Here is a 27971-nt window from a genome sequence, read left to right on the forward strand (position 1 = left end):
GAACACCTAGTCTCCTACAACGAACTCCAAATCTCGTCGCCGACTATCTGAGTAAGATTTTTGCCTACTCTGAGTGGTCAATAATCGATTTCGAATTTCCTTCACCTTTTCCCCAGCTTGTTGCACCTACTCAAGGCCTAATAACTTTGTTTCACCAACCTCTAACTGTCCTATAGGCGATATGAATGTTCGTCTGTGTAAGGCCTCATATGGTGCCACTCGAATGCTGGCATGGTAGCTGTTTTGTAAGAAAATTTGATGAGTGATATACGATCATCCTAATCACTCTTGAAGTCTAGAACATTGGTCTGTAACATGTTCTCGAGCGTTTGAATAGGTTGCTCGGCCTGGACATTGGTTTTTTGGATAGAAAGTTGTATTGATGTTGATCCTTGTAACTAACTCTTTCTGGAATGATTTCCAATAATTAGTTGTGACCAAACAACCTCTATCTGATATGATAGAAACCAGGACCCAATGAAGTCGAACTATTTCCTTAATATACAACATAGCATATTATTCAGCCGAGAAAGTAGTTTTGGCTGGAAGAAAGTGAGCTGACATGGTGAGTCGATCCACGATAATCTGAATTTAATGAAACCCTTGACGTGATCATGATAATCCAGTAATGAAATCCTGGTTGATCGCTTCCTATTTCTCGGTCAGAATTTCCATGTATCGCAGCAACGCTCCCGATTTTTGATGTTCAATCTTAACTTTTTGGAAATTTGGACACGAGTGACGTACCCAACAATGCACCTCTTCATGTTGTTCAACTAGTATAACTGTCGAAGATCTTGGTACATCTTGGTTCACCCCAGATAAATGGAATACCGGGATTTGTTAATCTCTATCATGATCTTCTCTCTGATACCTCTGAAATAAGGTACACATAGTCGGTCCTTATATTTAAGGTCCCCATCCTTGGATAGCCTGAACGCTTGTTTCTTTTGAAAGGGGATGCTTCCTCTTATGTTTGCCAAGGTTGGATCATCAAATTGTCGCACCTTTACTTTGGCCACTAACAAGGACTCGGCAGTATCCAAAACTGTGATTCCTCCGTTAACGGTGTTAAGCAATTGTACACTTATTCATCTCCAATTTCTACTCTTCCACACACACCAGGATGCCCATAGACATCCGACTTAATGCATCCTCCACCATCTTTGCCCTCCTGGGCTGGTATAGAATATCAACATTAGAGTCCTTTAATACATCGAGACACTTTCATTGCCTTAAATTCAACTCTTTTTGCTTGAATATACACTGCAAGCTCTTGTGATCGGTGAATATGTTAACATGACCTCCGTATAGATAGTGACGCCATATCTTTAGAGCGAAAATGACAGCTACTAGCTCCAGGTCACGGGTCAGATAATTTTGCTCATGTTTCCTCAGCTGCCTTGAATCATATACATTCACTTTCCCGTGTTGCATTAGTACGCTTCCTAAGCCCACTATGTGGAATCACAATATATGACATACCCTCGGGTCCCTCAGGATGAGTTAATACTAGTGCCGAGGTTAACATATCCTTTAACTCCTGGACGCTCTTCTCACAACCATCAGTCCACCGAATGTTCGCTTCCTTATGAATCAATTTCGTCAAAGAAGTAGTTATGGATGAGAAATTCTCAACAAACCTTCAGTACTAACCAGCCAAGCCAAGGAAGTTGCGTACCTTGGAATGGGTTGTAGGCCTTAACCAATTCTTAACTTCTTCAGCCTTGTGACTTTCAACTTATGTACCCTCACCGGATACTATATGCCCAAGAAAGGCCACTGAGTTCAACTAGAACTCATACTTGGAAACATGGGGTACAAATTTTGATCCCAAAGTATGCGTAAAACCATTCACAAATGCTCTCTGTGCTCCGCCTCCGTTCGAAAATATACCAGTATATTATCTATGAACATAATCACAAAAATATCCAAATACTGATTGAACACCCGAGTCATCAAATACATGAAGGCCGCTGGTGCGTTGGTTAGGCCACGCGACATAACGAGACATTTGTAGTGGACATATCCTGTCCTAAAGGATGTCTTCGGAATATCTTCTTCCTTGATCCTTAGCTGATGATATCTAGATCTGAGATCGATCTTCGAAAAACACTTTGACACCTTGCAATTGATCAAACAATATCATCGATCCTTGGAAGTGAATTCTTTCTCTTGATGGTCACCCTATTTAGCTGTCGATAATCAATACACATCCTTAATGAACCATCATTCTTTCGAACAAATAGCACTTAGGATCCCCACGGGGAAGTGGTGGGTCGAATGAAGTGCTGATCAAGAAGTTCCTTCAAATAGTCCATTAACCTTAAACTTTGCATTAGCCATTCTATATGGATGAATAGATATAGGCTGAATATCGAGTGGAACATCGATAGAAAACTCAATCTCCCTGTCTGGTGGAATGCCTGGGAGCTCATTCGGGAACACATCAGGAAATTCACAAACGACCAAAACCGATTGAAGGGTGGATGCTCTGCCTTTTCATCTCGTACCCATACCATATGATAGAAACATCCTTTCATGATCATCTTTCGGGCCCTAAGGTAAGAAATAAGCTTGCCTTACGGCTCTACAACATTGTCATTCCTTTCGATAACGGGCTCTCCCAGAAAGTTAAAGCGAAATACTTTCCTCCAACAATCTACTATCGCATAACAAGAGGCCAGCCAATCAATTCCCATAATGACATTAAATTCTACCATTTTTAATTCATTTAAATAGGCTAAGGTAAGGTGATCATAAATCTTCACATTGGAATCTCGATACACTCGCCTAAATGTAACGGACATGCCCACTGGCATGGATACCTCAAACGGTTGTCGTAGCAATACATACTTTACCACATTAACCAGCAACAATTGGATTAATATACGTGTTACACCTCGCATTATTATGTCGATGTTATGCTCCGCAGTAATTTATTACGACGATGTTATGCTCTGCAGTAATTTATTACGAAGATGTTAAGCTCCGCAGTAATTTGTTGTGACGATGTTACACCCTATAGTATTGTACGTTGAATTTGTCATAAGATAATTGACATCAGTTCAAGGACAAGATTATTTGGAGATTATAAGTATGATGCAATTTCAAATAAATGATGAGTAAATTCGTGAAGGTGAAATGGTAAACGAATCAAAGAAAATGAGTTTCGTCGAAATTTGACAATTTGGGATAAAATATGGTCCGAGCTATAATACCCGGTATTTATGGACTAGTACCATACAAGATACCATATGACTATGATCGTAAGATGTATGAGGTACGTTAAAAGTGAGTAGTAGTTTAAGTAAGTTGAGATAATTCTTAATTATGTGGGTAATTGGTTAATTATTAGAGTAGTGGGGGATTAACAAATTAATTAAGATATGTGGTGGATAATATTAAGGGGGATATCACCCCTCAACATGGCAGCCACAAAGCTTAATCAAATAAAAAATGATGAGTCTTATTTCATGAAGCAAGATAGCACTCTTATGGTGGCTTAGTCATCACTTATGTAAGGCCCTCACAAATTAAGGTTTAAAAACGTCTCTAAATAATTTAAGCAGGAGGCTTGCATCTCTACAATGAGATGAAGGGAGTTTCGGAAAAATGTGGCTTGCATCTCTATAATAAGATGAAGGGGAGTTTCGACAAAATTATACGAGATTATATCATGTAATAGCAGCGTGAGATGAAGTTCTAAGAGAGCACGGTACAATCTTTCTGAAGAATATCATACAGAAATTTACCTACTTCGATCTGCCGTTATAATTGTCGTAATTGATGTATGTGAGAGGGATTGTCAGGAGAATCAGCTCAGGTATGTTAAGGCTATCCCTTCTTTCTTTTAGCATGATCTATACGACACGAACGAAATAAGCTAATGCACAACTTCCATAAATGACTCTATTCATAGAAGTATTAGAGATGCCTATGTTCTTGAATTCCCATGTGTCATATTATTCTATCATCCGATCATGGGTCTCAAAAAATACGTAAGTTGATAATGTCTATTTCATGATATTAATCAGAGGCATAATGGTCTTATGACACTCCGAAAGATTTTATTGACGTACTTATCATGCATTGCATTCATTTACATTGACTCATGACCAGATGGCATTATATACGCGTATATATGTATAATTTTTGTAAATGGGATATAGGAAAAGGTTACGGCGTTATATACGCACCACCACCCGATCAGCTGGTATACGATGATGATTTGCCCACAGTGGCCGAGATGATATGATGGGATGCCCTCAGAGGCTTAATGATGTTATGAACGCATATACCCATGCATGGTATGACATTTATATGCATATGCATGACATTATAATATTAAATGATTCACAGAGCTATTCAAATATACATGTTGAGTCTTTTACTCTATATTTCTCTCAAGTATATTGTTTACTGATTTTGATTCCTTACATACTCAGTACATTATTTGTAATGATGTCCCTTTTGCCAGGGGATGCTGCATTTCATGCCCGTAGGTCCCGATAGACAGTTTGAGAGTCCTCCAAGTAGGTGATCAGCTCAGCGGAAGATGTTTGTGCACTCCATTTGCTCTGTAGTTGCTCATTTGGTTGGTATGATTTAGACATGTATCGATTGGTATGTCAGGGCCCTTTCCCGGCCTTATGACGTTTATGTACTCTTAGAGGCTTGTAGACAAATGTCATGTATATGAAAGATTGTATAGCCTTGTCGGCCTATGTTCAGTGTACGAGTGATTATTTTTGCCTTATAGTCTTGTACGTCATATGTATAAGTCAGTATATCAGGTTGGGTTATCTTATGTTAACTATTCTCTCATGTTTTATTCTTGTTACCTCATACGGACCTTCTGGCACATTTACCCATGTTGATGTAATGAGAAAGACACGTTACGTTGGTACTCGGTTGAATAAGGGTACCGGGTGCCCGTCGCGGCCCATCGGTTTGGGTCGTGACAAAAGTGGTATCAGAGCAGTTCTGTCCTAGGCGGTCTACAAGCCGTGTCTAGTAGAGTCTTGCTTATGGGTGTGTTGTGCACCGCACTTATAACCAGGAGGCTACAGGGCATTTAAGACTGTCACTCGTTCTTCTTACTGTAGATCATATGGTAGAGCTCAGTTGTAAGAACTCAATTTCGTAAACTCTATGTTAGTCATAATATGACAATGCCTACATCCAAAAAGACGGTTGGTAAGAGATATAGATGTGGAAGAGTTGAGTTAGGGGAACTCGATTTTTCATGATGCTTATAATGAGTAAATGTGAAGTTTTAAGTAGAACATGTGTGTAAGATTCTTGATAAGGAACCTCAAGGTAAGAATATCTACCTATATGGTGAAAAGCAACGAGAGATTCAGGAGGTAGATATAAGTTTCAACAAGTAAAAGACGCAAGGTGAAAACGGGTACGAGGTACCCAGCTAATGAAGATTATCAGTATTTACAATTCAGGCTGAGCAATATAAGCTTTTTAAGTTACCTTCAACTATAACAGAGGTATGTACAATTGGCCACATCGATCTCAGTTATGCCCTATGGGAGCTAGCAGAAGTAGTATAAGAGAAGGCAGGATATCAGGATCTAGCTGGGGTTAGGGTAACCCAAAATGGTGAATGGATTTTTTGCGTTAGTTGACATTTCCGAAGGATATTGCAAATGTTCTAATAGATCTCTTTGTGAGACACTCAGATGATGCACTCTAGAATAGTACAGCTGGATATGAATACTAGAATGTTCAAAGATAGGCACTGGAATCCTGAAGGGATAAATATTACCTTAGTATGGCTCCCGTCCCTAGTAAAGAGAGAATGTTAGGCAACCCGAAGAGCCAATGGATGGAGCAAGGAGAGCTAAAAGCAAAGGAATGCCTTGTTCGAGTTTTTAGAATAAAGGGATAGACATAAATATTAATAGGGAAATAAGAAGAGAGATAATGAAGCATTATGAGTAAGATGTGATACATGGATGACAACGGTAGATCAAAAAAATGATAGTATTACAAAGTCTATAGTCAAGTGAAGGAAAAGATAAGAGGTGACAGGCCTTGAGATAACAAAAGAGTATAGGCCATAAAGTCATATACTCATTTCAAGAAATAAGTTCGTGACTCCAACGTTGTTACCAAAAGGAAACAATAGACCCCAGAGTAATAAGAAATAAGCATGGATTGATGAACAAGATAAACTAAACATGAACTAGGGACTGAGTAATAGTCGGCATCATGAGAATTTCAGAGATTGCGTCCCGACGATAATAGAATGGACGATAGAGGAAGACGCTTCCCTAAAGCAAGCAAGGTGAGTAAAGTTAAGCTTAAGGGACTGTGTGTTCCAGTTACACTAAGTGTCACCCTCGCGAGTGAGAAATTTCATTATCCTTGGTACAGAAGGATCACCGCGAGGCGAGTAAGGATCACTGATGTTGTGAAAAGATGCCAAAGATGAAAAGGTAAAACATCTATACGTAGATCATCATAGCACTAAATCTTAGTGCTCCCCTAAAGGGGGAATACTGTGTGATGTGGCATTAAGTCAGAATTAAGTGATTCTAGTAACTATGGAATGGTAAAGGAAGAATGCGATAAAAATGAGAAAGGGGTGAGATTGTACTCATTCAAATCCTACAGATATGCTATGATTCCAGAACATTATGCAAACACGACCTCAAGGAGAGGAAGTAACGATTCATTCCCGAGATGTTATTAATAGATAAGGAGCAGTACGAGATGTAAGTTAAGACAAAGGAAATAACTGAAGAAAGATTACGCGTAATATTAATATGGGAATAGACCAACGAGCAGTTAATAGTTGATTCAGGAAGAGTCTAGTTATGGCTAGATAAGAGGTTACAGATAGTGCAAGATAAACATAGTGAACCCCAACATGGGAATTCAGTCTCGCAGATACGACATCGTGACCCTTGAGAAATATTCAGACAAGAGTTAGGGTAGTTAAAGGTACCATATGAATGTTACGGAAATAAAAGATAGTCTCACTGGGAAGACAGTCAAAACTTCAGATCAGGAGCAACCCTACAAGCATAAGGGTGTGGAAATAAGTAACTACGGATAATTATAGGCGAGGAAGAACATCAAAAATTCCGTCAAGTATATGATGTGATAATATTGTAACTTTACAAGACCCAGAAGGTCTCCCTAAATACTACAACGAAAGACTAGCTGAGGAAATAAGGAATAAGGTTTCAACTTAAGCACAGTGACCAAAACAGGAAATGGGCTTGTAACAACAGTCTCACAATAATATTGTATGCACTCCATGAGGAAGTGGCACCTAGCGTGGCTAATGAGCGGGAAATGAAACCAAAAGTAATATTCGAGACCATATGAATTGCAAAAATTCTGACATGCATGGGAACTAATATAAGATAAGTATGCGCGCAACAAGGGGGCAGGAAGACCAGGAAAAGTAATTGCTTACGTTTAAATAAAGCTGAGATGGAACAAAAGTAATTATTCGATTAATGATCTAGAGTTAGTTACGTTACGAACGCAGTCAAGATTTCAGAGTATTATCCATGCAGCATGTATGTTGACAATCATACAGTTGTAGAAGACTCTGGTATAAGTTAAAAGAACGAATTGAGTCCAAGTCTTAGACAAAGGATTGAAATCTTAGAAGATTTTATGGATATTCCATAACGTCCATGAAGGGCTAAAGTAAAAACTAATACCATGAGCCGCAGATCGGAAGATAGCTTAAGCCTACATAAAGGCCGATCAGAAGGAAGAGGAAACTAAAGAGTTACATCAACTAAGTAAATTAGTAGTGTGATTATTGGACCCAGAAAATTATAGAAATCAAGATTGAGAACATAACGGAATCACTCTTAATATCAGAGGTGCAAGAGAGATAGTACAACAACCATATTCTATAACGTCTCTACGATAATGCCATTTAGAAGAGTACCAGCCTCATAAGAAGTCAGTATGAAGCTCCCACCGGATTGTGTATGCACCTGAGGTGCAAGTGTTATAATAGAGCTTCAAGTCGTAGATGTAAATGATACCTATGTGGAAGGGAGGTCATGAAAGAGATAGAAGATGTGATGAGAGATTTTAAAGTAAGTAAAGTAGAGATGAACAATGTACGAGATAATCAGGTGCAGAAGGTTGTGAATAATCCATACTGCAGATAGAAGGCTAGAAGTGCTGAGATTCAATATCCAGAAATAGTAGCGGCGTCGTCAGTGGCATATCTTCCAGCCTATGGTTTCTAGGTACCGAGAGGCCTAGATAACAGGGAAAAGAAGAGTTAGAAACGATGTTATATCTCGCTTGATTTTCCAGAATAACACAAGGAAATCTATGGTGCAAGAAAGTTGAAGGTTGTGAATAATATAAATAGATATGTGTAGGTTGCAAGCTAAAGTATGGTAAAGCGACAAGGTTTTAGGAATACAGGAGTAAGGATAAGAAGGGACAAATGAGAAGGTGACGAAAATGGATAAGTCCTCGGGATTAAGCCAGTGAAAATAAGAGAGATGATGGTTTCTCTAAGTTATAGAAAGCCTAGTATAGCCTGAATGAACTCAAAAGATTCTAAAACTAGTAGCATTTAGAAAAGATGGAATGCTTCCCTGGTTGTAGAATGAGGGTGTGATTGTGATAGATAAAGGATGAACATGCATGATTTTTTCCCTGGTAGTAGAATGAGCATTTTTTAAACTAAAAGGCATGACTTTTCACTGAAAATGGTGATCGGGAATGCAAAAACTAGTTTTTTCCCAGTCATTCGGGTGGATTCACAATGCCAAATGAATGATTTGAGATCAAACCTAGAAAAATATTTCTCTTTGGTTAGTTGGGAGAAAAGGATGTGCTTGTTTGGCACGGAAATGTTGTCATCAAAAAAATTGATTGAGTGGCTGCTAATTAATTACCAATCTCAATTTACCTCTTGTTTGCTCGTCTATTTTGGCGACATAAAATGCTTCGCACACCCATTATAAATTTGATGGCTCGATGATGTCAAAATCCACTAGCTCCTGACACTCCTTTTTTGCAAGCTGAAGGTTGTCGGGATTCATACCAAAGTGACTTGTCTTTGTAGAATTGACATTCTCATTTTTATTTGAAGCTAGCTTGATGAATAACTCTTCATTTTTCCATAATGGATTGTCATATTTGGTTAAGAATTCAGTGTGAGATGCTACAGAGGAGTGTTGTGTGATTTGCGAATGCTATCCCATTGGCTTTGATCTGTAGTTTGTTCTGCAAAACCATGTAAATGTCAAAATCAATAACCAAATCCTTCCCTGGAACATGTGACCTAATCAATTTTGTCTTGTACTTCAGTCCTGGGAAGAATTATATGGTGATGGAGTGCCCGGTAATAACGGTTGTGGTCAGAATTCCATTAGAGGTGGTGTCAAAATTCTTGAAGTACGACACCCAATACTCATCTGGAACGACTGCATGATAATGTGTGAGGAGTATGCTCCCGTGTCAAATAAAAGCTATGACATGTGTTGGTTTGTCCCAGTTGGATGCATATTCTTTGAATTCTATTTGAGGGATCACCGTGATGTTGTGGATCTCTTCCCATTAGTTGGTTTGTACCACTTTGATGCATAGACTTTTATTTCTGCTTCCGAGATCACCATGATGCTATGGATCTCTTCTTTTAACTTTGCCTTTGGTAATGAAATTTAGTAATGATCATCACCATATTCCCCATAAATATCCACGGAAAAGAGCGTCTCTTTTGTGGGCTCATCTTCAAGTGAGAAAACAAATTCAACATAGTCATCATCACTAAAATTAACGCTTGTGTAATTTGTAATTTCAAAGAGAATTCTAATAGTCTGTTTGGCTGCGGGCAGTTTCGGGAAAAATTTCATATTTTGTTACAAATAAAACATGCTCTATTTCTCCTTGCACTGCCCAACCTTCACCTTCTGAAGTATTTTTTTTTTTCTGAACCTAGACATGTCTCCTTAGAATTTAGGCAACCCAAATCTTTTGAACTTCTTCTTTGGCGCCTGGCACGAGCAATGTATCTTTTCTGTGATTAAAATCTAGCCTAGGGCAAGCTCTATAAATTGCTGGATCATTCTTCATTAAAATCTGACCTGGTGCAATAGTATTTGGATGGCATAGAACTTGGAGAAATTTATGGCTTCATATGGGTAGGCAGATTAATCATTACACTTGGATTTTATCGTAACTTTTTGTGGGTTAAAGTGGCTAAAAAGTGAAAAACTTGTGCAGATTGTTTTGTTTTTTCATAGTAATTTCTCATGGGGTAGAGTGTTGAAAAGGATAAAAAAGGTGTGCATACTTTTATTTCTTCAAATGGGTACTTACCTAGGGGGTTAAGAGGTGAAAATTATTTTAGACACTTGTGCAGTATTTAATTTAGAAAAAAAGGGGATTATGGAAGGGAAGTTGGCTAAAAAGGTTTAGAAGACTTATGCAAATTATTTCTTGGCTCAAGATTATGCATTATGTTTGTCTTTTAACCCTTCTAGCCTTCACTTTTTAGCTCTTGTGAAATATCTCTTTGCATGCGAATGATTTTCTGCTATATTTTCTATTCTTTTAACTTTCTTCTTCAGCGACGAAGTACCGATATTCCCCATTTAAATTGATCTTAGTAATTTTTTTGCATAAATATCATAGGTGGCTGGTGAGTCTTCAAGCATTTCGTTTTATCCCATAAATGATGTCTTAACATTTTTTCAATGGAGGTGGGTGGATGAATAATTCAAACTTTCTTCCTCTCATGGCCATATATCCTCCCGAAGTCTCTTATTTTGCTGAAAAATGAGCCTATGAGCTCCAACATGCTCCTTTTCCATTGATGTGATTGTGACTGGATAATGAAACAAAAAGGACATCATAGGCATCATCTTTATAGTTCTTTTTTATCACACTAAATGGCGCGTGGAACGTAGATTTTTTGACTCCACAAGAATGAAAATGATGAACCTAATATTTTTGAGGTTTGAACCACAATAAAAATATTTTTAGAAAAGGTTCGAGATTGTCAAAATCTCGAAAATCACGACACTTGAATTCCAGGAGATTGTGGTATTGATGGCATAGATACCAACTGAACCATAAGAGATCCTTTGGAAGCTTCTTGGCCTAAGCTATGAACACATGGCATAGTGAATATTTCGGATTATCACCAAAAGGTGCTAGTATGGAACCTCCTTAGTTTCAAAAAATCTGGAGTTCAGAAAAACCTTTTGCCCTAATAAGATGGACGATTCAATAGGTTCTGAAAAATTAAACAACTCTGGCGGATGATGTAATGGTGGAGAACCTTGGCGTGGCTCATTCGAGAACATGAACATTTGAACTGCTGATTTATTCATCTTCATGTGCTTTTGTTACAGTACTCTTTTGAAAAAATCACCTTGCCTTCAAAGGAAATCAGTAAAAACATTATCTTTCCCTTTAATGTACTTGGGTTAAAACTTGTATGGAGAAACCATTAAGCCCATCCGAGAATTTGCTAATTCAGAATGACCTTTGGATTCAACTGGATCATCCTCGGAAAAGCCCTCATATCCATCTCTATGAGAAATTGTGAGTTAATTAAAAAACAATTAAATATTTTAATTCCATTTTTCAGTGTTATAATCTCCTTGAAAGTAGAATGATATTGTTGTTCGGCATCCTTTAATCTTCCACTGGCGTAACCACATATTTTTCTCTGACCATTTTCTTCCTCAAAACAAATGCGCTCCAAAATTAATTACTGGCATCTGTCTGCAATATTTTCTTTCAATTGGAGGGAATGTGCAAAGATTTGACACTTTGGGATATTTCTTTTATTTTTTTCACTGTATCATTTTATTCCTTGCCCCATGGCTAGGCATTTTCTTCAACATTTTTGGGAGAGGAGAAATATATGTAAAATTATTAGGAATAAAATTTCTCACATAATTTATTATTCCCAAAAACTACTGGATTTGCGTGATTGTGAACCCAGTATTGGGTAACATGAGAAGTTACTCAGAAATATTAGGACCTGAGTATATTCTCCATGGGAAAATGTATGCCCAAAAAATCAAACTTTGTTTTCCAAAAACTATTATTTGGGTGAAAGAAAGATGCCATATTTCCCACTAAAGATGCAAAATGATTGAGAAAATTTATGTGCTCTTCCCAAGTATCACTGAATAGTAAAATATTTTTAATATAAACAAGTGATGTATGAGGAATGGGCTGAAGTATTTTTATCATGGCCTTTTGAAACAAAGATGGAATAGATTTTTAACTGTAAGGTATGACTTTCCATTGAAAATAGTGATCGGGAATACAAAATCTAGTTTTTGCCCTATCATCTAGGTGGATTCCTATTTGCCAAAATCCTAATTTGAGATCAAACTTAGAATGTTTTTTTGCTTTGGCAAGTTGGGAGAAAGGGGTGGGCTTATTTGGGATGAGAAACTTGTCATCCAAAAGAAGTTGATTGACTGGTTGGTTATTAATTACCAATCACATGACAACAAGTGAGGAGGCTGCTCTCATGTCAAAGAAAAGTTATGACATGTGTTGGTTTGCCCCACTTGGATTGATTTCTGCTTGCGGAATCACAGTGATGATGTGGTTTTCTTCCCATGTGTTGGTTTGTCCCACTTAGATGCATAGACTTTGATTGCTGTTTGTGATATCACCATGATGCTATGGATCTCTTCTTTCACTTTTGGCTTTGGTTCTAAAATTTGGTAATGATCATCACCTTATTCCTCACAAACTTACAGGGAAAAGAGAATCTCTTAAGTGGGCTCATCTTCCTATGAAACAAAACTGATTCAAAATCGTCACCTTCGCTAAAATAAACGGTTGTGTAATTAGTAATTTCAGAGAGAAGTCTAATAGACTGCTTGAACTACGGGCAGTTCCGCAAAATGTCCTGCTTTATTACAAATAAAACACGCTATATTTCTCTTTGCAATGCCCGGCCTTCTCCTTCTAAAGTATTTTGTATTTCTTCTAAACCTGGACTTGTCACTTGAGAATTTGGGAAACCTGAATCTTCTGAACTTCTTCCTTGACATCTTGCAGGAGCAATATTTCTTTCCTCTGATTAAATCATTATTCATTATCTTTTTGGTTGTGGTAGAATCATATCTCATTTGTATAATGGGCTCATCAATCATCCCATCTTGATCATTGTCAACTTTGGAGACCTCTAGTTCCCTAGGTTGATTCATGAAAATAAGAGGAAGTTCTTCTTCTGAAGAATCTTAGGAGAATCAGTACTTACCTGGGATATAACCTCATGTACTGCTCTTATTTAATTACATAGTACAAGTGGGGCAAAAAAAGTACAACAAACGTAAAAGCCTTGCAATGTAAGATCCTTATTTTGCTAGTAGACAAAAGATAAAAGAATGATCAAGAACTGAAAAAACAATTTCATGGCCTTGGGTTTTGAAATTAGTCTGGACAAGACATGGATGATGGTAAAGGGACCAATGAATAGTATTTTCATGCCATTGGATTTGGGTAAATTTATTGCTTGACATGGATGACTTTTCTTTGATGACATGATGGACCCTTGAATAGTATTTGCATGGCATAGAACTTGGAAAAATTTATGGCTTGAAATGGGTAGGCAACTTTATTGATATATATTTGTATTTTAATGGTAACTTTTGGTGGTTTAAAGTGGCTAAAAGGTGAAAAATTTATGTAGATTATTTGTTTTTCCATGGTAATTTCTTGTGGGGTAGAGTGGTGAAAAGGATAAATAAGGTGTGCAAAATTTTATTTCTTCAAATGGGTACATACCTAGGGGGTTAAGAGTTGAAAATGGTGATACTTGTGCATTTTTATAGATTAGGAAAAATGGGGATTATGGACGGGAAATTGGATAAAAAGGTTTAGAAGACTCATGCAAATTATTTCCTCACTCATGATTATGCATTATACTTGTCTTCTAACCCTTCTATCATTCACTTTTCAGCACTTGTGAAATATCTCTTTGCATACGAATGATTTTCTTCAATAATTCCTACTCTTTTACCTTTCTTCTTCTGCGACGAAGTATCAATATCCTTATTTAAATTTATCTTAGAAATTTCTACTGGTCAGTCTTCAAGCATTTCCTTGTATCCCTTAAGTGATATCTTACCATTTTTCCAATGGGGGTGAGTGAAAGAATAATTCGAACTTCCTTCCTCTTCCGGTCATGTCTCCTCTGGAAGACACTTATTTTGCTGAAAAATGATCCTTTGAGCTTCAACGTACTCCTTTTTCATTGCTCGGATTGTGACTACGTAATGAAACCAAAATGTCACCGTAAGCATCACCTTTATAGTTCATTTGATCACACTAAATTGCCTGTGGAACATAAATATTTTGATTCCATGAGAATGAAAATGATGAACCCGATATATTTGAGGTTTGAACCACAATACAAATATTTTTAAGAAAGGTTCAAGAGTGTCAAAGTCTCGAAAATCACGGTACTTGAATTCCATGAGAATGTGGTATTGATTAAAGAGATACAAAAAGAACCATAAGAGCTCTTGTGGAAAATTCTTGGCCTACGTTTTGAACACGCAGTATAGTGAAAATTCCGGATTAAAACCAAAAGATGCTAGTATGGAACCTCCTTAGTTTCAAAAATCTTGGAGTTCATAAAAACTCTCCGCCCTAATAAGATGGACGGATCAATAGGTTCTGAAAAATCAAACAACTCCGGTGGGTGAGGTAATGATGGAGAACCTGGGCGTGGATCATGTGAGAACATGAACATTTGAATTGCTGATTTATTCTTCTTCATGTGCTTTTGTTGCAGAAACCTTTTGGAAAATTCACCACCCAAAATTTCCACCTTCAAGACCGTGATGTCGCCTAACATTTCATTTGCTAGGCAAGCCAATGTTAAAATAATCTTAATTATTTTTAAGAAAATTAAATTAAACATAACTCAATTACTGAAATAAAGTGCGGAAGACCATAACTACCGAATCATCACAATACATCCCCGAATGTGGTGTCACAAGTGCACGAACTACTAGAATGATATAAATAAAGGTCTGAATAAAATTCAAGTTGTTTGAAAGATAATAAATAGCTAATATAAGATAGAAGGGAACTTCAGAACTGCGAACGCTGTGCAGTTATACTTCAAGTCTCCTCTGAGTAGCTGAATCCAAGCACGTCTATGGTATGCCGCTGGGACCAACTCAAAAATCTGCACAAGAAGTGCAGAGTGTAGTATGAGTACAACCGACCACATGTCTCCGTAAGTATCGAGCCTAACCTCGACGAAGTAGTGACGAGGCTATGACAATACACGTACATAAACAACGTGTACAAGTATATACAAATACGAAGCAACAATAATACAATAAATAACAATTTATAAATTGGGAGGCGATATGCGAAGGGGAATGATATAATAATCTCAGCAGGATACGTATCACTTAGGAACAAATTAATTCATAAATAATAAAATGAACAACTAATAATATGAAAATGGCACGGCACCACCCGTCGTGCTTTTACTCTCATTCCTCCCATAAACTGATAAATATATAATAATAATTGGCACGACATCACCCTTTGTACTTTAACTCTCTTTTTGCACGGCATCACCCTTCGTGATTTTACACTCTTTAAAAATGGCACGGCACCACCCTTCGTACTTTTACACTCAAAAATGACATTGCGACACCCTTCGTGCTTTTACACTCTTTCTCACCATGACAATGATTGTATAAATAAAACAAATGGCACGGATCACCCTTCGTTCTTTTACACTCTTTCTCACCATATTCAATAATAATTAAATCAATAAAAATTTCATGAATAGTTATCAAATAATCAATAATAAACTTGAGTAGGAATATCTTAATTAAATAAGCAAATATTCAAAATGAAATAAATTCCTCCAGCATGCTTTGACTCAACCACAACACATAAGTACTCATCATCTCACATATACATTGTATCTGCACATTAAATCAAGTAGCAAATAGACAAATAAATCCTACTCCCTCAAGTCAAGGTTAACCACGACACTTACCTCGCTTTGCAACCAAATTCAAGATTCCAATAAACCTTTGCCTCACTAATTTGTGTCTGAAATCCTCAAATCTAGTCATAAACAATTCAATATACTCAATACAAATTGTAGGAATTAATTCCATATGAATTTACTAATTTTTCGGATTAAAATCAGAAATTCATCTCAAAAATCAACAGTGGGGCCCATGTATCGAATCTCAGAAAAACTTATGAAATCCGAACACCCCTTCCGAGACGAGTCAAACCATACAAATATTATCAAATTCTGATGTCAAATGGACCTTCAAATCTTAATTTTTTTGTTTTTTGGAAAGTTCTACAAAAATTTCAATTTCTTCCATCTAAAACCGAAAGAAATGATGAATATAGACATGGATTTATGAAATACAATCACCTTTAGTTATAAAACACTTAGCCAATTCAAAGTCGTGGGTTCCATCTAAATCCGATTTTATGGGTTCTATCCAGGATTTTTCGCATCTGTGGATACTTGACCGCATCTGCGGTTCTGCTTTGCGGAAATTGGGGTCGCTTCTGTGGGATGGCTCGCATCTGCGCAAGGCTGCCCCTTCCCCCTTTTCCCACTTCTGCGATGTGTGGACCGCTTCTGTGGTCGCGCTTCTGCGATACCCCATCATCTTCTACAGACTGTTCTCTTCTGCGAGCTCACATCTGCTGTCTAAAATCCGCAGGTGCGATTACACTGGAAGGCCAAAATTTCAGATTTTCCTTAAGTCCAAATTTCGATACGTTAACTATCTGGAATCCACCCGAGGCCCCCGGGACCTCAACCAAATACACCAACAAGTCATAAAACATCATACGAACTTAGGCCAGACCTCAAATCACATCAAACAATGCTAAAACCACGAATTATACCCCAATCCAAGCTTAAAGAACTTAAGATTTTTCAACTTCTACATTCGATGCCGAAACCTATCAAATCAAGTCCGATTGACCTCAAAATTTGCACACAAGTCATAAATGACATAGCAAAACTATTCAATTTTCCTGAATCGAATTCCGACCCCGAGATCAAAAAGTCAAATACGTGGTCAAATTTTGGAAATCTTTAGCCTTTTAATTTATAGTTTCTGTTAAATAGCGATAATTTGAGCTAGGGACCTCGGAATTCGATTCCGGGCAGACACCCATGTCCCAAATCATGATACTGACCTACTGGAGTTTCAAAACACTAATCCAATTCCGTTCGCTCAAAAATATTGACCAAAGTCAACTTGGTTGAGTTTTAAAGTACTATTTCACATTTTAATCAATTTTTCATATAAAAACTTTTCAGAATATTATTCTGACTGTTCACACAAGTCGAGGAGTGATGAATAGTGCTTTTCAAGGTCTTATAACACAAAAATTAATGTTTAAATTAAATATGAAATTTTGGGTCATCACATTCTCCACCTCTAAAACAAACGTTCATCCTTGAAGGGTCCTACATACCTAGGGCTCAACTTGCCATTCTTTCTAAACCTCAGTACACCTTTCATAGGTGAAACCCGGAGCAATACTCTTTCTCTAACCATGAATGCAATATCACGAACATTACAGTCGGCATAACTCTTTTTCCTAGACTGAGCTATGCGAAGTCGATCCTGAATAATTTTAATCTTATCCAAGGCATCCTATACCAAATCGGTACTCAACAACCGAGCTCTCCCAATTCAAACCAGCCAACTAGCGAACGACACCGTCTTCTGTATAATGCCTCATATGGAGCCATCTGAATCCTTAACTGGTAGTTGTTATTATAGGCAAGCTCCGCAAATTGCATGAACTGATCCCAAGAACCTCTAAAGTCTATAACACAAGCACGAAGCATATCTTCCAATATCTGAATAGTGCGGTCCGACTGTTCGTCTGTCTGTGGATGAAATGTTGTACTCAACGCAACCCGCTTCCCTAACTCATGATGTACAGCTCTCCATAAGTGCGAAGTGAATTGTGTACCTCGATTAGAAATGATAGACACGGGCACACCGAGAAGGCGGAGAATCTCGCGGATGTAAATCTCCACTAACCGCTCTAAAGAATAGGTAACTTCTACTAGAATAAAATGTGCCAACTTGGTAAACTTGTCCACAATGACCCGTACTGCATCGAACTTTATCTGAGTTCGTGGAAGCCTAACAACAAAATCTATAGTGATACGCTCCCACTTCAACTTAGGAGTTTCTAAATTCTGATGTAAACCACCAGATCTCGGATGCTCGTACTTGACTTGCTTATAATTTAGACACCGAGCTACATATGCAACAATATCCTTCTTCATTCTCCTCCACCAATAATGTTTCCTCAAATCTTGATACATTTTGGCAGCACCCGGATTAATAGAATACTTGGAACTATAAGCCTCCTCAAGAATTAATTCACGAAGCCCATCTACATTAGGAACACAAATACGACCCTGCATCCGTACAACTCCATCTTCCCCCACAGCAATCTGTTTGGCACCACTATGTCATACCGTGTCCTTAAGGAAAAGCAAACGAGGATCATTATACCGTCGCTCTCTGATACGCTCACCTAGAGAAGACTGAGCGACCATGCAAGATAGAACCCGACTGGGTTCTGAAACATGTAACCTCACGAACTGATTAGACAATGTCTAAACATCTGCGTCTAACGGTCTCTCACAAACCGGAATATACGCAAGACCACCCATACAAAATAGTTATATTAAAACCATCGGCCACCATATTGGCCTTTTTGGGATGATACAAAATAGTTATATCATAGTCTTTCAACAACTCCAACCATCTTCTCTGCCTCAAATTGAGATCTTTTTGCCTGAACAGTTATTGTAGGCTACGATGATCAGTGAATACCTCACACGAGACACCGTAAAGGTAGTGCCTCCAAATCATCAGTGCATGGATAATGGCTGCCAATTCTAAGCCATGGACATGATAATTCTTATCGTGAACTTTCAACTGCCGCAACGCATATGCAATCACTCTGCCATCTTGCAGCAATACTACACCTAACCCAATGCGAGATGAATCAAAATACACCATATAAGATACTGAACCTGTAGGTAATACCAACACTAGTGTTGTAGTCAAAGAGGTCATGAGCTTATGAAATCTCAACTCACACTCGTTTGACCATCTGAATGGGGCACCCTTCTAGGTCAATATGGTCAGCGGGGATGCTATAGATGAAAACCCCTATACAAACTGGTGATAATAACCTGCCAAACCCAGGAAACTCTGGATCTCTGTAGCTGAAGTAGGTCTAGGACAATTCTAAACTGCCTCAATCTTCTTAGGACCACTTTTATCCCTTCTGCCGATACAACATGACCCAAAAAGGCAACTGAGTCTAACAAAAAATTAGCATTTTTTAAATTTGGCATCTAACTGATTATTCTTCATAGTCTGAAGCATAATTCTAAGATGTTGCTCATGCTCCTCTCGACTGCTAGAGTAAATCAAGATATCATCAATGAATACAACCACAAAATAATCCAAATAGGGTTTGAACACCTGGTTCATCAAATCCATAAATGTTGCTGGGGTATTTGTCAGCCCAAATGACATCACTAGGAATTCATAATGTCCATACCGAGTCTGAAAATCTGTCTTAGAGACATCGGATGCACTAATCTTCAACTGATGGTAACTAGACCTCAAATCAAGCTTTGAAAACACCCTAGCACCCTGAAGCTGATCGAATAAGTCATCAATTCTTGGCAACATATATTTGTTTTTGATAGTGGCCTTGTTAAACTGCCGATAATCTATACACATCCACATAAAGCCATCTTTCTTCTTTACAAATAGTACTGGTGCACCCCAAGGCGAGACACTAGGCCTAATGAATCCCTGATCAAGCAAATCTTGTAACTCCTCCTTCAATTCTTTCAACACCGACAGGGCCAAATGCTATGGTGGGATAGCAATGAGCTGAGTTCCCGGAGCTAAATCAATACAAAATTCAATATCTCTGTCGGGTGGCATTCCCGGTAGATCTGCAGGAAATACATCTAGAAATTCACGGACAACAAGAACTGAATCCATAGAAGGAACTTCCGCGTTGGGATCGCGAATATAAGCAAAATAAGCTAGACATCCCTTCTCGACCAAACACTGAGCTTTCACATAAGAGATAACCTTGCAGGTAGAATGGCCAAGAGTCTTTTTCCAATCTAGTGGAGGTAACCCCGGCATGGCTAAGGTCATCGTTTTGGCGTGACAATCCAATATAGCATGATAATGTGACAACCAATCCATACCTATGATGACATAAGAATCTACCATGTCAAGTAGTAGAAGATCCACGCTAGTCTCAAGACTCCCAATAGTAACCGCACACGAATGATAGACATGATCTACCACAATAGAATCTCCCACCGGTGTGGACACAATGTACAACCAGATATAAAGCAAAATAGGAGGACACGCATGATTAAGTAGATCCTGGATCAAATAGAACTGAAGCATCTCTATGGCAAACTGGAACCATATCTGTGATCACTACATCAGATGACTCGGCCTCAGGCCTAGCTGGAAAAGCATAAAATAAGGGTTGGGCCCCACCACTTTGAACCACGTCCTTGGGACGACCTCTAACTAGCTGGCCTCCATCTCTAATAGCCTGACCTCCACCTCTACATGTCTGATCACTGCCCCTAGATGGATGGGTGGGTGGCGTAATAGCTAGTGCTGGAATCATAGCATGGGAACCCTGCTGCTGTGAACTGCCCGATGCCTAAGGGGAAAATCTAGCAATGTGTCTCGTATGTTGTGACTACTAACCCTGGAACTGGCCATGTCAACCTGGATAACCACTTTGATCACTCCAATCAAAAGTACATCAATAAGAGCCGGTGGTGCACTGTAAGCTAGCAGGTCAGAATGAGACACGTAAGGGTCATGACCACCTGAAGTACTGTGAGGTGACTGGAGCACTGAATGAAATGGCGTACAAGGATGGCCTCTACCTAAATTACCCTTGCCTCTAGAGAAGGCACTACTGAACCCATCGAACTAACGAGGCCTCTTATTAGACCCTTGCCCTCTCTCCTATGTAAGAACCATCTTGATCCTCCTCGCAATATTAGCAACCGCCTGAAAGGAAATTTCACTTCCGGTCTCCTTGGCCATCTGAAGCTTGATAGGGTGAGAGAGTCCCTCAATAAACCTCCCCACTCTCTCTCCCTCAGTATGTAGTAAAAAGAGAGCACGACGGGCTAAATCCACCAAATGAGTCTCGTACAGAGTAACAGTTATACTGCCCTATTGTATATGCTCAAGTTTCCTGCGGTAATCCTCTCTCAATGTGATAGGGATGAACTTCTCTAAAAATAGCCGTGAGAACTATTCACAGGTCAGTGTAGGTGCTCCAACTGGCTTGTTCAACCTATAAGCTCTCCACCACCTCTTGGCGGAACCCATCATCTAAAATACAGCAAAATCGACCCCATTGGTCTCAACTATACCCATGTTCCGCAATACCTCATGGCAGCGGTCATGAGAATCATATGGGTCCTCGGAAGGTGTACCACTGAAGTGATCTAGAAAGAGCTTAGTAAACTTATCCGGTCTCAATAAGGCCCCATATGACATGGCAGGCCTATCACCGGGCTGTGCCGTAACAACTAGCTGAACTACCCCAACTAACGGGGCTGCTAGAGCCTGATACAGGGGAGCCATCTGCTCCGGAGCGGGAGTAGTGGAAGTTTGTGCTCCTCCCCATGCCTGTGAGATGGCTGGTGCCACTGGAAATGTACCATTTTAGGCCACACCCTCCATAAGGCTCACCAAAAGGACTAGAGCATCCTGAAGTACTGGAGTAGCTATGAATCCTTCCGGGACCTGGACTGGTATAACAAGTACTTTCTGAGCTGGAACCTCTGCTTCCAAATCCACCTGAGATTCTACAACAGGTGCTGTTTCTCGAGCACTAGACTGAGCTCTACCTCTACCTCTACATCGACCTCTAGCGCGACCTCCGCCTCAACCTCTACCCTTTATTTTAGTTGCCACCGGGGGCTCTGGCCCTTGTCTGTCGGTAGATGTATTAAGCACTCTCGCCATCTGCGAGCGAATAAGAATAGAATGATTCAGTCATCGATGATAGAATAAAATCGCACGAAAGAATAAGAAAGAAGTGATATTGTTCCTAAACTTGGGAGGAAGTATAATTTCAGCAGGAGAAGTATCACTTAACTACCAATTAATTCATCAACAATAAAATGAGCAACTAATAATATGAAAATGGCATGACACCACCCTTCGTGCTTTTACTCTCATTCCTCCCATAAACTGATATATAAATAATAATAATAATAATTATAATAATAATAATAATTAGCATGGCATCACCCTTCATGCTTTAACTCTCTTTTGGCACAACAGCACCCTTCGTGCTTTTAGACTCTCTGAAAATGGCACGGCATCACCCTTCGTGCTTTTACACTCAAAAATGACACGGAAACACCCTTTGTGCTTTTACACCCTTTCTCACCATATTCAAAAATAATTAAATCAATAAAAATTTCATGAATAGTTATCAAATAATCAATAATAAACTTAAGCAGGAATATCTTAATTAAATAAGCAACTATTCAAAATGAAATAAATTCCTCCAGCATGCTTTGACTCAACCACAACGCATAAGTACTCGTCACCTCACATATACGTTGTACCCGCACATTAAATCACGTAGCAAATAGACAAATACATCCTACTCCCTCATGTCAAGGTTAACCACTACACTTACCTCCCTTTGGAACAAAATTCAAGATTCCAATAAACCTTTGCCTCGCGAATTCATGTTCGAAATCCTCAAATCTAGTCATAAACTATTCAATATACTCAATACAAATCGTAGGAATTAATTCCATATGAATTTACCAATTTTCCGGATAAAAATCTGAAATTCATCTCAAAAATCAACAGTGGGGCCCACATATTGAATCTCGAAAAAACTTACGAAATCCGAACACCCGTTCCGAGATGAGTCCAACCATACAAAAATTATCAAATTCTGATGTAAAATGGACCTTCAAATCTTACATTTTTTGTTTTTTGGAAAGTTTTACAAAATTTCAAATTATTCAATATAAATCTGAAATAAATGATGAATACAGACATAGATTTATGAAATATAATCATCTTTGGTTATAGAACACTTACCCAATTAAAAGTCGTGAAAAATCCCTTTGAAATCGCCTAAATCCTAGACTCAAAAATCATAAATGAGTAAAAATGGTTAACTTCCGATTTTATGGGTTTTGTCCAGGATTTTTATGGGTTCTGTCCAGGTCATACGAACTTAGTCGAGATCTCAAATCACATCCAACAACACAAAAACCACGAATCATACCCCAATTCAACCTTAAGGAACTTAAGAATTTTCAATTTCTACATTCGATACCGAAACCTATCAAGTCAAGTCCGATTGACCTCAAATTTTGAACCCAAGTCATTAATGACATAACGAACCTATTCAAATTTCCAAAATCAGATTCCGACCCCTATATCAAAAATTCAAATCCGTGGTCAAACTTTGAAAATGTTTAGCCTTTAAATTTTTAGTTTTCGTTAAATAGACATAATTTGACCTAGGGACCTCCGAATTCGATTCCGAACATACACCCATGATCCAAATCACGATACGGATCTACCGGAGCTGTCAAAATACTGGTCGAACTATGTTTTCTCAAAATGTTGACCAAAGTCAACTTAGTTGAGTTTTAAAGCTCTATTTCACATTTTAATAAATTTTTCATATAAAAACATTCTGGAAAATTATTCGGACTACGCACGCTAGTCGAGGAGAGATGAATAGTGATTTTTGAGGTCTTATAACACAAAAATGAATGTTTATATTTCCCTTTCAAGTGCGCGACTTAAAACTTGTATGGACAAAACCATTCAGCCCATCTGAGAATTTGCGGATTCGGAATGACCTTTTGATTCAACTGGATCATCTCGGAAGAGCCTTCATAACCATTTGTATAAGAAATTGTTAGTGAATTAGAAGAAAATTGAACTTTTTAATCCCATTTTTAACTGCAAGAATCTCCTTGAACATGGAATGATAGTGTTGTTCAGACGCCTTGAATCTTCCACTTGCGTAACCATATAGTTTTCTCTGAACATTTTCTTTCTCAAATAAAGTTGCGCTCCAATATTCGTTACTGGCATCTATCTGCAATATTTTATTTCCATATTAGGAAATGTGCAAAGATTCTGACATTTTAAGACATCTCTTTTATTTTTTCTCACTGCATCGTTTTGATGCTGGGCATTTTGCTTTAACATTTATGTGAGAGGAGAAACATATGTATAAAAATAGGAATAATAACTCTCACTTAATATATTATTCCCAAACACTACTGTATTTGTTTCGTTGTGAACCCAATATCGGGAAACTTGAGATGTTCTTTATAAATATGAGGCCCTGAGGTGTGTTCTCCATGGGAATAATTCATGCACAAAAAATCAATCTCTTTTTTTGCAAAAACTTTTTTTTTTTGGCTGAAAGGATGATGCCATTTTTTCGCATTAAAGATGCAAAATGATTGAGCAAATTTATATGCTCTTCCCAAGTATCACTGAATAGTAAAATATCATCAATATAAAGAAGTTATGTGTGAAGGATGGACTGAGATATTTTCATCATGGACTTTTGAGACAAAGATGGAGAAGTTTTTAAACTGAAAGGCACGACTTTCCAATGAAAATGGGGATTCCCAATTACCAAAAGCCTGATTTGAGATGAAACATAGAATAATATTTTTTTAGACAAGTTGGGACAAAAGGGTGAGGTTATTAGGGATGGAAAACTTGTCATCCAAAAGAAAATGATTGAGTGGTTGGTAATTAATTGTCAATCTCAATTTACCTCTTGTTTGCTCGGCTTTTTTGTTAACATAAAATGCTTAGCACGCCCATTGTGAATTTGATGGCACAATGAGATCAAAATCCACTAGCTCCCGATTCTCCTTTTTTGCAAGCTGGAAGTGGTCTGTATTCATACCAGAGTGACTTGCTAGTGTAGGATTGATATTATTATTTTTATTCAATGGTAGCTTAATGAATAACTCTTCATTTTTCCCTCACTTGATCTTCGATTTCCCTCACAAGAGTGTTGTGTGATTTGTGCTTCGATTTCCCTCACTTGATCTTCTTTTATGAGCTGGAACAATCTCAGGACTATACAATACACCTTGAATTCCTTTTTGAATGCTATCCCATTGGATTTGATCTAGTGTTTGTCCTGCAAAACCCTGTAAATGTCAAAACCAATAATCAAATCCATACATGGGACATGTGACTCAATCAATTTGCTCATGTACTTTAGTCCTATGAAGAATTCAATGGTGATCGGGTGCTTGGTAATGACAGTTCCGGTCAGAATTCTATTTCATTTTGTGTTGAAATTCTTGAAGTACGACACCCAATACTCATATTGTAAGACTGCATGATTAATGAGTGAGGAGGCTGCTTCCGAGTCAAATAAAGCTATGGCATATGTTTGTTTGTCCCACGTGGATGCATAGACATTGATTTCTTCTTGCGGGATCACTTTGATGCTTTGGATCTCCTCTTTCACCTTTGGTTTTGGTTTTTAAATTTGTTAATGATCATTTTCATATTCTTCATAAACATAAAGAGAAAAGAGAGTCTCTCATGTGGGCTTAGCTTCGAGTGAGAAAACTGATTCAAGATTGACAACTTCACTGAAATGAATGCATGTGTAATCTATAATTTCATAGAGAAGTTTAATAGACTACTTGGACTGCAGGTAGTTCTGCGCAAAATGTCATATTTTATTTTAAATAAAACGTGCTCTATTTCTCCTTGCATTGCCCGGCCTTCTCCTTCTGAAGTATTTAGTATTCGAACCTGTCGCTTGAGAATTTTGGCGACCTGAATCTTTTGAACCTCTTCCTTGGTGCCTGGCACGAGCAATCTTTCATTCCGATGATTAAATCTGACATGCGGCAAGATCCATCAAGTGTTGGATCATTCTTCATTATCTGTTTGGTTGTGGAGGAATCATATCTCCTTTTTGGAATGGGCTCATCAGTCCTCCTATCTTGATTATCGTCAACTTCGAAGACCTCTGGCTCCCTGGGCTGATTCATGCATATGGAAAGTTCATCTTTTGAAGAAACTTGTGAGGAATTAGTACTTACCTCAAAACTATCCTCTATTGGAACTTGTTGGATCTAATGATCAGTAATCTCTTGTTTTTTCTTGGTATCGAACCGTTGAGATGTTACCTATTCTAAATCTCTCTGTTTTTGGGCAACATAGGGGCTTAGGGTTTGGAGGGTAGAGATCTTGAGGTTCTCATAGTTAGCATTTTTTAACTTTCTACTACATCTCTATTCTTTTTCGGGTGTCTCTAGGTTGCAAGTGCATTTTTGTTTTCCAAACTAACTTTGCGATGTCAAATTCGAGTTCTTTAGTAGTTAGAGAAAATTGATTATGAGAAACTATATGGAATTTTCTTTGGGGAGAGGAAAAGATAGAAAAATGATAATCTAGCTGAGGATGGGGATAGCTTTGGGTTGAGAATGTACTTGTGTGGGGGAAGAGAAGTGACCTTAGGACACATAGGTTTCATGGGCACAAGGTGATCACTTTTCAAGAGGTGTAGTTGTTTAGAGACACCGTCACTTTAAAGACACCATCACTTTCTGGAATAAATGGAAAAGAGAATTACCCGGCGGACAATTATCGTGCTGCAATCTTACTAACCTGCGGTCCAAGGGTTTGATGAGTCCTGCATGTTGGGAAGACATTCCTACAACCTGTTCGCCCTATTTCTCATTTTCCACACTGCTAAGCATTTTATTCTGAGTGTGTAAAATATTTTTAACAGTGCTATCCATGTTGTTCAAGATTCTATTTTGAGAAATAGAATTTTCAGATTGACAATTCATTGTTGCTTCAATGTCACTAAATGGTTGTTTTTCTCACTAAGGAAAAACAACATTCTTTTTGGGGATTTTGGGGGCATGATCTGCACCATATTTACTGAATTATTCAGGAGGTGCAAAATCATGGGTATATCTGCCGCTAACAGGGCTATACATTAGTATTTCAGGATTGCTGGAAAAAACGGCTACCTCGTCATCTTCCCAACTAGGGTGATTGGCCTGGCATTTTCTCTGGAAATTTTGGCCATTCCCGAGGGTTATGGCTGACAAGGTATTTATACTTACCTGGGAGCTGAGCAAGCCAAGTGATGGGTCGCCTTTTTCATACCTTTCTCGAAGGCATTCTGCAAATGATTTGCACTTTTTCTTTCTGGCCTTCATGTTTTTCTTTTTGGGCACCCGATAGTATTCTGCTAGCTTCTTAAGTCATTCTTGGCAGGAACATTCAATTTCCCATGGGAAGTGACCTGTGAAAGGAACCTTGAACTACTACACATTTCCACCTTCGATGTCAAAGTGCACAGTCCATTCCATGGTCTGACATGCTTCCATCTATTCATTCAAAGAAATACTCAAGATTATATCCACAGGGAGAGTGGTATATGGGATGTACCATATGGAAAGAAAAAGTAACCTTGATTGACTTTTTAATGCGAGAGTGGTCGAAAGCTATGACATGTGTTTGTTTCTCCCACTTGGATGCATAGACTTTGATTTCTTCTTATGGGATCACCGTGATGATGTGGATCTCTTCTTTCACCTTTGGCTTTGGTTCTGAAATTTGGTAATTATCATCACAATATTCTTCATAAACATCTAGGGAAAATAGAGTCTCTTCTGTGGGCTTATCTTCAAGTTAGAAAACGGATTCATGATTGTCGTCTTCGCTGAAATGAAAGCTTGTGCAGTCTGTAATTTCAGAGAGAAGTATAATACACTGCTTCGATTGCAGAAAATTCCTCGCAAAATATCCTTTTTTATTACAAATAAAACATGCTCTATTTCCTCTTGCATTACCCTGTCTTCCCTT

The 27971-nt window shown here is 38.2% G+C and overlaps 1 protein-coding gene across 1 annotated transcript in view; it reads right to left on the reverse strand.

The window, feature by feature from the left end:
* Nucleotides 1-20448: 20448 nt before the first annotated feature.
* The window catches only part of LOC138898158 (uncharacterized), a 43395-nt gene continuing 35872 nt past the window's right edge, over nt 20449-27971 (reverse strand). The window contains exons 2-3 of the mRNA XM_070184199.1: nt 20799-20931; nt 20449-20751 (exon numbers count right to left, since the gene is read on the reverse strand). Of these exons, the coding sequence (XP_070040300.1) occupies nt 20449-20751; nt 20799-20931 (436 nt within the window). The remainder of the gene's footprint in view (nt 20752-20798; nt 20932-27971) is intronic.

This window comes from Nicotiana tomentosiformis, chromosome 8 (genome assembly GCF_000390325.3).
Source record: "Nicotiana tomentosiformis chromosome 8, ASM39032v3, whole genome shotgun sequence".
NCBI classification, from domain to species: Eukaryota; Viridiplantae; Streptophyta; class Magnoliopsida; order Solanales; family Solanaceae; genus Nicotiana; species Nicotiana tomentosiformis.